We start from the raw sequence: 12,451 nt of genomic DNA, 5'->3' as shown, positions 1-12,451 counted from the left end.
CTATTGGATCTCTTAAATTCTGTCTGAACTCCATACTCAATATATTCCATTAATTTTTATCTCTGTGTTTGAATAATTAATAGACATTTTGAATTTCATGTGTTTCAAACAGCTTTTGCTCTTTTCTTAAATCTTTCCCCGACATTCTTCTACCCAATGCTTAGGTCAAAAGCTGAGTTGTTTTTCATTCATCTCATCTGCTGGCACTTCTAGTCTGTTCTCATTTTCTTACATATCTTGGATTCAGTTGTTGACTAGTTTGCTTATAAGCCTACCCCAAATTGCCACCTCTTACCTAGTCTACTTTAGTAACCTCCCAACTGGTTTTTATGTCTCAATTCTACACCTCACCAATGTTTATCCTCTACAGAGAAGCCAGAGTAAACCTTTTAGAGCATAATCCAAACAAGCTGAGTTATCTAAGTAGATAGAGCATTTGCCCGGCGTTCAGGAAGCCCCGGATTTGAGCCCCAGCATTGCATAAACTGGGTTTGGTACTTCACGCCTACAATCCCAGCATTTTGGAGGAAGAAGCAAGAGGATCATGAGTTCAGGGTCATCCTTGGCTACATAGCAATGTTGAGGCCAGCCTGGGCCACATAAGACCCTGTCTCAAACCTGCCCACCAAACCCCCAGGGCATAACTCAAAACATAGCAAATCATTCTATTACAACTATAGTTAAAAAGTCTGAACTATACAGGGTCCCGTATGATCTAGCATAGCCATGATCTCTCTGCCTTGTTTCCTGTGTTCCAATCTGTGTGCCTTTTTGTCTTATACTTTAAGCATACCACACCTACATCTTTCTTTGTGTTTACTGCTGGGTCTGGGTAATCCTCCTGAAACTTCTCTCTAATTACTTTCTGTCAGTCACATCTTCTGGGTGTGGCCATTTTTGAACCAACTCCGCTGTCATTTTCCATAATATTACCCGTTCTGTAAGCATGCTTGTTGCCTGTGCTCCTCAGGTGGAATTGTCTTAAAGTTAGGAACTTTTAAAACACTGTGGAATGCGCCGGGCGGCGGTGGCGCACACCTTTAATCCCAGCCCTCGGGAGGCAGAGCCAGGCAGATCTCTGTGAGTTCGAGGCCAGCCTGGTCTACAGAGCAAGATCCAGGACAGGCACCAAAACTACATGGAGAAACCCTCTCTCGAAAAAAACCAAAAGAAGCCAGAAAACTGTGGAATGCTCAATATTTAAAATAGTACGTGGTGCATAGTAGGCTTTCACTAATTATTGACAATTAATTGGAAACTCTGCTGAGGGTTCTTCAAGGTTGACTAATAGAAAACTAGTTGGGTTTTAAGAATTTCTTCTTTTATCTACATAAGAAGTCAGTCAGGTGATCCAGAAAAGAAAGGATTAAATTAATTTGTTTTAAAAACAATCCTAGAGCAAACAAGACACTCAATACTATCTTTTCATACATACTATTACTGCTTAATTCTGATGTGATTTTCAAGCAAATTATAGGTCGGGAAAGGTAAACATTGAAATTTAATAATGCGTAGACTTGTGCCTGTGATGGTAATTTATTATTTGAATTACAAGAGATCCTTAAGATGAGGAACTGGGGCCAGTGGGTGGCTCAGCAGGGAAAGGCACTTGCTGTGGAAGCCTGATGCTCCCCGCTCAGTCCCCTAGCCCACGTTAATGTGAAGGGAAAGAGCAAGTCAACGGTTGCCCTCTGGCCTCCGTATTTGTCCCGTGGCATGCCTCCCTCTTAATACATAAATCAATAGTTTTAAAAAGCTGTAGGAAGTGAAACAGTTAAAAAAAAAAAGTACGAGACTAATGTTTATTATTGGTCAAGTTCTTTTAGGAAGGAAGAACGTGGGATGCTTTGACGTACACAGTATTTAGGTGCAGAGGTGTCCCACCTGAATCCTGTGGGCTGCATGGTTCCAAGATAGCGATGAATGCAGCCTGACACATCTGTTGTTGTTATTATTATTATTATAAGGTCAAAAGGTTTGACACTCCTGGTTTATAAGAATCCTTGGAAATGGTGTCAGCATCATGGATTTACATGATCACAAGATTGCTGGCACAGATCTTTCTTTGGCTCAGCCTAGAGATTCATAAAGCAAATTATTACACGTCGGTCTTAAGAAAATAGAAAGGTAAATATGTTTCGTCTCTGACCTGTGCGAGACAACAATCAAACAGAAAGAGACAATTCAGGCTTATAGAGTCTTGGAGTTAGAGAGAATTTTATTGCTAGCTCTCTGAACCACAGTATAATGAGGGAGTCAGTGTAATCGGGATTAGAATTGAATATCATTTGTCGTCATGATACCGTGCTGTGCTGTCGTATAACTCTGCTCTGTTTCCTAAGGCTGGCCCTCACCGCCATGAATAAGTTTGAAGAGGCAGTTACAAGCTACCAGAAGGCACTGGATCTTGATCCTGAAAATGATTCCTATAAGTCAAATCTGAAAATAGCAGAACAGAAGTTAAGAGAGGTGGCTAGTCCTGTAAGTTGTCACTGTGACATCCATGAAGTACATCTGTCCTTCACAGTTGATTGACATCATAGTGGCTGAAATGAATCTCAGATATAACTTTTTTTACAGACAGGAACTGGGCTGAGCTTTGACATGGCTAGCTTGATAAATAACCCGGCGTTCATCACCATGGTGAGTATACTTTCCTTTTGATCTACTGGCTGCTGTCCACTATATATTTGCAAACATTTTCTGCCATACTTTTTAAGGAGGTGCAGTTTTTCAGTAGTTGCTGGCGTTGACCCAAAGCCCTTGGGTTCAAGTAATTCTCCTGCATCCATCTCCCAAGGAACTGGGAGGCTCCAAAATGTTTCAGAAATGAAGGAGTTTGTGGTAAGTGGCAGATGTGTATGGCAGAGGCAAAGACAGAGGTGCTTCACCTCGGAGGGAAGCCAGGGTGGATCTTAGAAAGACTGTAGCTTTCCTAAACTGGAATGTAAAAGTCAATGTTTATGTGACTTGTGTACTTTATAAGACAATACTCGTATTTTTTCATTAGATTGCCACTTTGCAAATCTGTGAAAGGTTAAAAACCACTGTCTGGGGCTGGGGAGACGGCTCTAAAGATAACAACAGTGCTTGCTGCACTAGCTGGTGATCCCAGTTGAATTCTTGAGATCCATATGGTGGAATGAAAGAACTGACTCCCACAAGGTGCCTTTTGACCTCCACACAAGCACAGTGGCGCGCGCGCGCGCGCGCACACACACACACACACACACACACATGCACCCCACACTCTCTAAATCAATCAATCAATCACTAAATGTAATTTAAAACCCCAATGTCATATAAAACTAGTCCTAGGGAGATATATCTATCAATTTATGTCTGAGGATTTTGATTATAACGATTACCCAAGCTTGCCCCTCAGTATTGTTGCCTACTTTCTGTTCTAAGAGTTTATGTTTTTAAAAACAGTCTGTCTTGGCCAGGCAGTGGTGATACACGCCTTGAATTCCAGCACTTGGGAGGCAGAGCCAGGTGGATCTCTGTGAGTTTGAGGCCAGCCTGGTCTACAGAGCGAGATGTAGGACAGGCACCAAAACTACACAGAGAAACCCTGTCTTGAAAAAAAAAAAAAAAAACCAAACCCAAAAAACAACAACAACAAAAACCCAAAAAACAAAAAAAACCAGTCTTTCATGTAGCCCAGGCTGGCCTCAAATGTGGTATGTAGCTGAAGGTGACCTTGAAGTTTTGATCTTTCTGTCTCCTGAGTGCTGGGATTACAGGCATGCACTACTACATTCAGTTTATGCAGTGCTGAAGGCTGAACTGAGGACGTCAGCATCCCAGGGAACTAAGCAACACCCTAGACTTTCCCTCTGCTCTTCAAATCAACAAAAAGAACTTAGGGGTCTTGGAAAACAATCATGATTCTGTCCAGTACTTAGTGGGTATAGGATATTACCTTGGTCTATAGTACCCTGTGAATGACTGCATGTTTTGCACGAAAACATTCTGCTGCCTGGCATGGTCATGCATGTCTGCAACCCCTGCACTTGGAAGCCTAAGGAAAGAAGATGGAGAGTTTTAGGTCAGCCTTGCCTACCCAGGAATTTGAGACCTGCCTTGGTTACATAGGCGAGACCCTGTTTCAAAACAAAATACACAAACATTCCATCCTGTGCTATGCTCCTGAAATAGGAAGCAGTTCCTATTCATCTTTGTTCAGAGAAATGTGTTTTACAGTCATCAAATCCTTGGTTCAACCGAAAAACACAGTCCTCTCTCAATCCAGTTGGCCTTCTTGCCTACTTGCCGGCAGGCACATGCCCCCTTTTAAGTCTTGTGGTGTCCGAAAACCTGGCTCGCTCATTTCTAAGTTATGAGCAAGTTCTGTTCTCAGGTTATGTTACTGTAACAGAATATGAAAATGGACTTTAGTTTCAGATTAAATTTAGTCTCTAAGCTGTTACATACCAAAACAAGGTGTGACAACCCCACGTGGGAGCTGCAGAAGACGAGGGTTCAAAGCACATCTTTTGATTCTTACAAAGGGGCCGGGGTCGGGTTGTGGGTGGACCTTAGTGGCAGAGCACTTGGATAGCATTCCTGAAGGACTAGGCTTGATCTCCCAGCACTGCTCTAATACATAAATACATAAACACATAAGTAAAGTCAGGGCTGAGAATATAGTTCAGTGTTAGGACATATGCTTAGTGTTCAAGAAGCCCTGGGTTTAATCCTCAGTGATGTCAAAATAAAAGCAATAGAAATGGATGAAAATTATAAAGAAAATAAATAACAGAAGGACCAGGTTGATAGTTGATTAAAATGGAGTTCTGAGGATTTGCTGGCCTGCCACTGTTCTCTGTGAAGGAAGCAGGGAGGCCTTCCTTCATCTCCAGCCCGCTACAAAGGGCTGTTCTGGTCTCCATAGCACAGTCAGTTGCATACAGCTCCTTGGTGTCATCCTCCTTAAGATACACAATCTCAGGCTGGAGCGATGGCTCAGCGGTTAAGAGCACTGGCTGCTCTTCCAGAGGTCATAAGTTCAATTCCCAGCACCCACATGGTGGCTCACAACCATCTGTAATGAGATCTGGTGCCCTCTTTTGGCCTGCAGGCAGAACACTGAATACATAATAAATAAATAAATCTTAAAAAAAAAAAAAAAAGAGTACATAATCTCCACCTTTGTGGTGGTGGTGCACACCTTTAACCCCAAATTCGAGGCCAGCCTGGTCTACAGAGGAAGTTCCAGGACAGCCAGGGTTACACAGACAAACCCTGTCTCGAAAAACAAAAAAAAGTACAAGATCTTTATAGTTTTAAGGTTTCCCTTTTTCCTTCTTGGTCCGTTGATCTGCTCAGTACTGGCAATGCCCTTCATTAACAGTGTATTTTTTATTGTTTGTAATCTCACATTCCCTGTTTGATACCAGTTTCTACAGAACCTTCTCTCTCGTACCTTCCCATTTACTTTGTAGAGCACACTAAAACGCCACCCAACGTTAGGGTGTGTCTCATCAGGTTTCACTCCTCTGACCTTTACAAAATCTTTGTAACATCCCTAAGCATTACTGCTATAGTTTAATGGACAATACTGTTTTTCAATTGCAGGCTGCAAGTTTAATGCAGAACCCTCAGGTTCAACAGCTGTAAGTATAAATAAAGGGCTCCTTCTGCTTTTGCCTTCTCTCTGTCAGGCTCCTAATCCGAGCATATCATCTCACAGTTGATAAAAGTGCACTGAATTCCGGTCACTTAGAACGTAAGGTCAACTTAAACATTTGATCCAGCTCCTTCTGCGGTGCTGATGTACTTGACTGACTTCTCCTTCCTGTGAAGAGTATATGCTTATCTCCGTGGTGTGTCTCTTATTATCCTAGAATGTCAGGAATGATGACAAATGCCATCGGGGGACCCGCTGCTGGAGTGGGAGGCCTAACGGACCTGTCTAGCCTTATCCAAGCGTGAGTGTTTGTCCTCATTTGCTTTCTGTCGGACTAATAAGATACAGTGAGCAAGAGCAACTTGGGGAGGAAAAGCTTTATTTCAGCTTACAGTTTATAGTCCATCATGAAGGGAAGTCAGAGCAGGAACCTGGAGGCAGGAACTGAGGCAGAGACCACGGAGAAACACTGCCTGCCGGCTTGTTCTCTGTGGTTCTCCCAGCTTGCTTTCTTATACAGTGGGGCACCACCTGTCCGGGGTGGCATCGCCTCCAGTATACTGGACCCTCACATATTAATCATTAAATCAGAAAAATGTTCTGTAGACTTAACTGCAGGCCAGTCCGATGGAGGCAGCAGTTCTTCGGCCGATATCCCCTCTTCCTTGCTTTGTTTAGGCTTGTGTCAAATTGACAAAAACTAACCAGCCTAGATTGTTGGTTAGTTTAGAACCACACAGTCTGTCTCTAAGGGGTCAAGGCTTTCATCTTCATCTTTTACTATTAAATGATTTGCCTAATTAAATGTATTAAATCTCTAAGAAGTTGATAAATAGGAGTCACATTTTAAAGTGAAGGGTGGACTATGTGGCCAGCTCTATCTTTTGGGAAAAAAAATCATGCACGTTCACAGGCTTTTTTCTTTCCTCGGGAGACCATCACATACTGACAGATCAGTCGAGAGCCAGAGTTATTAGCAGTAAAAGTAGGCAGAACCCTGGTGTGATGGCGCACACCTTTAATTCCAGCACTTGGGAAGCAGAGGCAGGTGGATTTCTGTGAGTTTCAGACCAGCCAGGTCTACATAATGATACCTTGTTTCAACAAGCAAGCAAACAAACAAAACCAGGGAGTTTCCATGCATAGTCATAACTGATAGCTAGAGGAGCTGAGGAACAAGTCTTAACTTCCTGTGGGCTCAGACCATCCACCAAAGAGTTCTGATGTACAGCTAAGTTTTCGCCACTTTCAGTATTGAGTTAGGGTCCTCAGTTTCTTACATGGGGATATCAGTTCTATCATCTACACTTACAGAGGATCCCTAAGGATTGGTGAACTGTTTATTGATGCACATTCATTGTGATCTCAAATGAAAAGCAATTCATCCTTCACTTTTACCAATGAAAATCCAAGACTTTTTTTTTTTTTTTTTTTTGTAGCTTGACTAACTACTCTGGGGTTTAGGTGGTAGTCATATGTCTACTGAAAATAGGTACTAATTTAGGTACAGATTCATATTTAAAATTTGTAGAGACGTAGTCTTGCTATGTAGCCCAGGCTAGCTTCCAATTTAGGGTGATCTTCCTGAGTGTGCTGGGATTACAAACATGCCCCCCCCCCCATACCTGGCTTAAAACCCCCTTTACTTTAGTGGTAGAGCACTCATTTGAGTTTAGTCCCTAGCATCACAAAAATAAGTAAATAAAAGGAGTTCTGAAATCATGTTACATTATTCATGTTCGGACCGCTCAGGAAGCTCACTCAAGCCTCCTACACCATGCTTCCTCTCACTGGTCCCACACACCCAAGCACATTGTAGTCTGTTGGAATTGCTCAAGACACTGCCTTTGGAATGTGTGTTTGATACTGCCACTGCCAAGTTTATAGAAAGCCACAGTTTCTAAGGTGTAACCAAAACCACTCACCACCTTGAATGTTGCGTTTTTAGAGTGATCTTTAAGTGGCACGATTGTCATGTTTAATGCATGTAATTGAAGTCACAAACCCAAGGATTTGTGATAAACTTATCTTATTGTAGTCTCAAGGACCACGTTATTAGAGTTTGAAGGAAAAACCCTAGGGCAGTCAAGCTGTAAATCTCAGCAGCTGTCCAGAGAAGAATTGAGACGAGAAGGGAAAATAAGAACAACAATCCAAACAACAACCCCCTTCCCTATCAAAAAAAAAACAAAAAACAAAAAAACAAACCCATGCTGTTTGAGTTACGCCAGCATGGAGGTCAGCCACATGGTAGCAACACCATAAGCAACATGGTAGGGAGGGGGGGCTTCAGAGAAAGAGCAGGGAAGCCAAGAGTACCAGGAAAATTCTGTGTAGTTTCTGACCAGCATCCGAGTAAAAGAGACAAAAACAGAAGAATAGGAAGTTCATCAGCACTCAGAAAAGTGAGCAGACCCCAGGAACCTCATGGCAGCTTGTACAAACTATCTAAACTCTTTATTGTGTGAGACAAGATCGTATATAGACCATGCTGTCCTTGTCACTATGTAGCTGAGGGTGGTCTTGAACTATTGATCTTCTTGCCTCTCCCTCCTGACTGCTGGAATATAAATGTGCACTACCATCCTGTTTCAAAACTGTGTATGAGTGTGTTTAATGAAGGGCTGGGATTGGACCTAGAGCCTTAGGAATGCCAGAAAGGGGTCTGTTGGGTTAGAGAGGTGGCTCAGAGGTTAAGAGCACTTGCTTATACAATAATGACAACTGGACTTCTGATCTTAGCACCCACGTAAGGACCTGGGCATCCCATACACACCTCTAACTCCAGGTCCAAAGGCGCAGAGACAGGAGGGCCACTGGGGCTTGCTGGCTTCCAGCTTACCCAAGAAAATGCAAGTGCCAGGTTCAGGGAAAGGCTGGAGTGATAGAGGACTCTCGACATCCCTTCTGGCCTAGGCTTGTGCACCTGCACACCATGTGCACACACACACACACACACACACACACACACACACACACACCATGCAAACTCTGTCTTATAGTAATGCTATGTGGAATATTGGTAATGTTATTTATTTTTTTTTTTTAAAGATTTATTTATTATGAATACAATGTTCTGCCTGCATGTATGTCTGCAGGCCAGAAGAGGGCGCCAGATCTCATTACAGATGGTTGTGAGCCACTTTGTGGTTGCTGGGAATTCAACTCAGGACCACTGGAGTCAGTGCTCTTAACCTCTGAGCCATCTCTCCAGCCTATGTTATGGTTCTAAAACTTCCGACAGTTCATTTTGCATGAGTATTCATTCTGTGACTTGGAAAGTCCCACCCAGTTTATTCTGCCTTTTTCCTGCAGGGGACAGCAGTTTGCTCAGCAGATACAGCAACAGAATCCTGAACTCATAGAGCAGCTGAGAAATCACATCCGGAGCAGATCATTCAGCAGCAGCACGGAAGAGCATTCCTGACTTGATCAGGACCCTCGCCCCCAGTACAGATAGCTTGTGGTTCTGATATGTCCACCTGTAGATAATAGCCAAAAACAAAGTAACAAAATCCACCCTACACAATGTCTGAAAATAATGGAGGAAAGTATCTTGTGTAAACCTGAGAGAATCCATCTGTTTAGAAAATAGTTTATCACAAACAGACTTGAACATAATGCAAACTCCTTTGGAAACAAAACCATCAGTAGCCTTGTTAAGTGCTAATACAGTCTTGGGACAAGGGCCCATCCATTTTAAAACTTTTATCATCATATTTGTATATCAGACTTAGTACAGAGTATATTTATTGAATAGTAGGGCTATTTATTGGAAAGTTCTCTAGCTACAGGTTTCCCTAGCCCATGGGTTTTGAGAGGGCCATGACTCAGTGGAAAGACTTCTTGTGCTGGTTTAGAAGAAAAAGAGAAGCTTTGGTATGTGCTACCATCGGTAACACATGTCTGTCTTGGGTCCCAGAACTATCTGTAGGGCAGCTTGTACTGGTGACGGGGGGATCTTCAGAACCGGCAGGAAGCAATATTTGGTGCAAGTGATGCTTTGAAGATACTGTGAATGTACAGAAAGCAGTGGTGGTATGCTCAGGTTTTCTGCATAGATTTTAACTAATCTTGTCTGTAGTTTAGTGTTGATAGCATTCGCATGGTCAGTTAATTACATAAATAAACACATTTAGAGATCCTTAAGGGTACAGGTCGGGCCAGTCAGTGAACAACTGCTCTATTTAATTATCACGGCTTAATTGTCACAGTTTCATTGGTGGGAAACTTACCTAGGGCAGTAGCTAGTGACACTTAAAAAAGCCACTGACTTGACCCCAAATTATGGGATTTCTAAGTGGAATTTAATTATGTGCCCGTCAACGATGATTTTTTTTTTTTAACTTTACCATTATTTGATGGCTAACAGAAGCATCTATTGCTAACATTCCTCGTTTGTGTAATCCTCTGCTGCAGTTTGGCTTGGCATGTCAGTCTTATGCTTACCTTTAATTTATTGCAATTTAAACATAACAGGAGACTTCAAATATCTTATCATATTTATGCATCTGGCATATGGTTAGTAGGAAGAAATGGCATGAGATACTAATGGCATGACTCTAGGAGCACTGATGGATGGATGAGAAAAGTCCAGTTTCAAATGGAATTTGCCTATTAACCAAAAACTTGGTTAAATGGGGACTGGTATGTAATGATTTTACAGGCGATGAGGGAAAGGTGAAAAAGTAATTTTAAATTAATGAGGCAGTAAGGGCCTTCCCACAGCTCTTCTCAGTCTGTGTATGTAGTATCTTGAGGTTTCAAAACTAACCTTTTCTTTTTTGCCTTTTGTGAGACAATGGTTTTGTGATTTCACTGTAAGCATCAAGTGTGGGAAATTAATTAAAATTGTGGTTTAGGGTCATGTCATCGAATTTGGTGTAGATCACCATTTTAAACAGTGCATGATGCAGTTAGAACTCAACTTTAGAACAACACAAGGTTGGAGGTCTCTCCTCAAGTAGCCAGCAAGCACCTGGGCTCAGGCTCACGTGGGACAGACACAAAACACAGTTCTGGTAGAGAAGAGGAGAACCTCTGTCACAGAACCATGTTGTGGTGGCTTACACTCAGCAGCAGACTGTTCTTTACAGAGTGAAATACTCCCTGGTTGCCTAAAGGTTATGACTACAATCAAAGAATATTCGAAGTTGACCACTAAAAACCAGTCATCCAGTGTTGAATATGTTAATAATCCTAGAACATGCTTTCGATTCAATAAAATGGGTGGATCCTTAGTGTGTTGACTAGGAAACAGAAACTACAAATGGACAGTATCAGAGATGAAAGTGAAAGTGCTTGCCTAGTATGTGAGACCATGGGTTCAAGTCCATCATTGCATTAAAAAAGAAAAAAGAGCAGATGTATTACCGAACAGATCCTGTAGATATTGAAAGGGAAACTAGGGGGATTGGGAGCATAGTTCAGTTGGTAGTGCTTGTCTGGCATGAAGCCCTGGGCTACTCCTTCCCTAGTACTACATGGAACTGGAATGGTAATGTGCACCTGTAATCCCAGCACTTGGGAGGTAGAGGCAGGACCAGGAATTCAACATCATTCTTGGCTACACAGTGAGTATGATGCTAGCCTGGGCATCATAAACGAAACAAAACATCAAAAACAAAACAAAACAAACACCCCAATAGGAAATAAACAAAAAGGACAATTAAAAAACACGAGTTGCCCTAGATTTTTGTATTTAACAACTTTTGGAAACCAGTCTTTGTGAAGAAGATAACATGAATAGGCATCTTTGTTAAGAAATGTCAGTACCTTCCAGGAAAAACAAAAACCCAATAGGCTCAAATGATTTCAGTGGTCAACTCTATCCAAGTCTTAGGAGAGACTAATACCTGTTCTATACAACTCTTTCAGAAAACAGAACAGGAAGAAATAGTTCGCAACTCACTTGACCAGTAATATCCTGGTAAGAATTAACAGTTCCCATCAGCGGCTCGGAACACTGACTTCTTGTGCTAACACCCTTGACTAAAGGTAGCTCTCTTCTTTTTACATGAAATTAAGGAACTGGCGTATCTTCCATTTCACTTCTTAGTTTGTTTCTTTGGGAAAAAATACTACCAGATGTCGCTTCCTACTTCCTTTCCCTTCTATTCAGTACACCTTCTCTTCAGGTTTCTCCATTCCATTGCAGTCGTCACACTGCAAGCTATTTCAAGATTTTTTTTTGTGTGGTCTGATTGTGCTAGATGTCTTAAAATTCTAAGACACTTCCCTAGGTCCGTCCTCCCCCCACCCCCTTGTCTGGAAAATACACTTGCTGAGAGAAACAGGATGGCATTGAACTTACATACATTCTAATTAGGAATGCCTGACTCCCATGACCCCATTTCATTGGAGTAGCTGAAACTGTTACCGTGCTATGCAAAACTGAATATGCCCTTTTTATGGAAATGGAATTTCATTTACTGTACCAAATCATCAATCTAGTTTTTATAATAGTTGACACAGATCCTTTATAAAGATGGCATTTATCTAACTTTTATTTAGAGTATGAACAGTATGTACCTATGTTGTTTATACACAGAAGAGACTTTGTAATTAAAAGTATATAGCAGAGTAACTTTTAAATTCTGAATGAATGAAAACATGGTTCAGTCATGAGAGGATGCTTGAAAGAATGCTGATACAGACTGACTTGAACAGTCGTGGTCGTCCTAAAGGAACCAACTTCAGTTCTCACTGCTTGCATTTTGTTTTGTTAGACATTCATCAATCATGACTAATGTGAGGGTCAAGCCTTCTGAATATACCTTTCATTTTGGACCAAATAATTTGTCATGGCAATAAATAATT

At 41.7% G+C, this 12,451-nt stretch overlaps 1 protein-coding gene across 1 annotated transcript in view; it reads left to right on the top strand.

The window, feature by feature from the left end:
- Nucleotides 1-11,870, top strand: part of Sgtb (small glutamine rich tetratricopeptide repeat co-chaperone beta) — a 40,554-nt gene extending 28,684 nt beyond the window's left edge. Inside the window, exons 7-11 of the mRNA XM_059276194.1 lie at nucleotides 2,343-2,481; nucleotides 2,581-2,643; nucleotides 5,581-5,618; nucleotides 5,850-5,933; nucleotides 8,948-11,870. Coding sequence (XP_059132177.1) covers nucleotides 2,343-2,481; nucleotides 2,581-2,643; nucleotides 5,581-5,618; nucleotides 5,850-5,933; nucleotides 8,948-9,059 — 436 coding nt within the window. The 3' untranslated portion in view covers nucleotides 9,060-11,870. The remainder of the gene's footprint in view (nucleotides 1-2,342; nucleotides 2,482-2,580; nucleotides 2,644-5,580; nucleotides 5,619-5,849; nucleotides 5,934-8,947) is intronic.
- Nucleotides 11,871-12,451: the final 581 nt, after the last annotated feature.

Source organism: Peromyscus eremicus, chromosome 11, assembly GCF_949786415.1.
Source record: "Peromyscus eremicus chromosome 11, PerEre_H2_v1, whole genome shotgun sequence".
In the NCBI taxonomy this organism is placed as follows: Eukaryota; Metazoa; Chordata; class Mammalia; order Rodentia; family Cricetidae; genus Peromyscus; species Peromyscus eremicus.
Note: the sequence above shows the minus strand (reverse complement) of the source record. Positions and strands in the feature narration are given on the sequence as shown.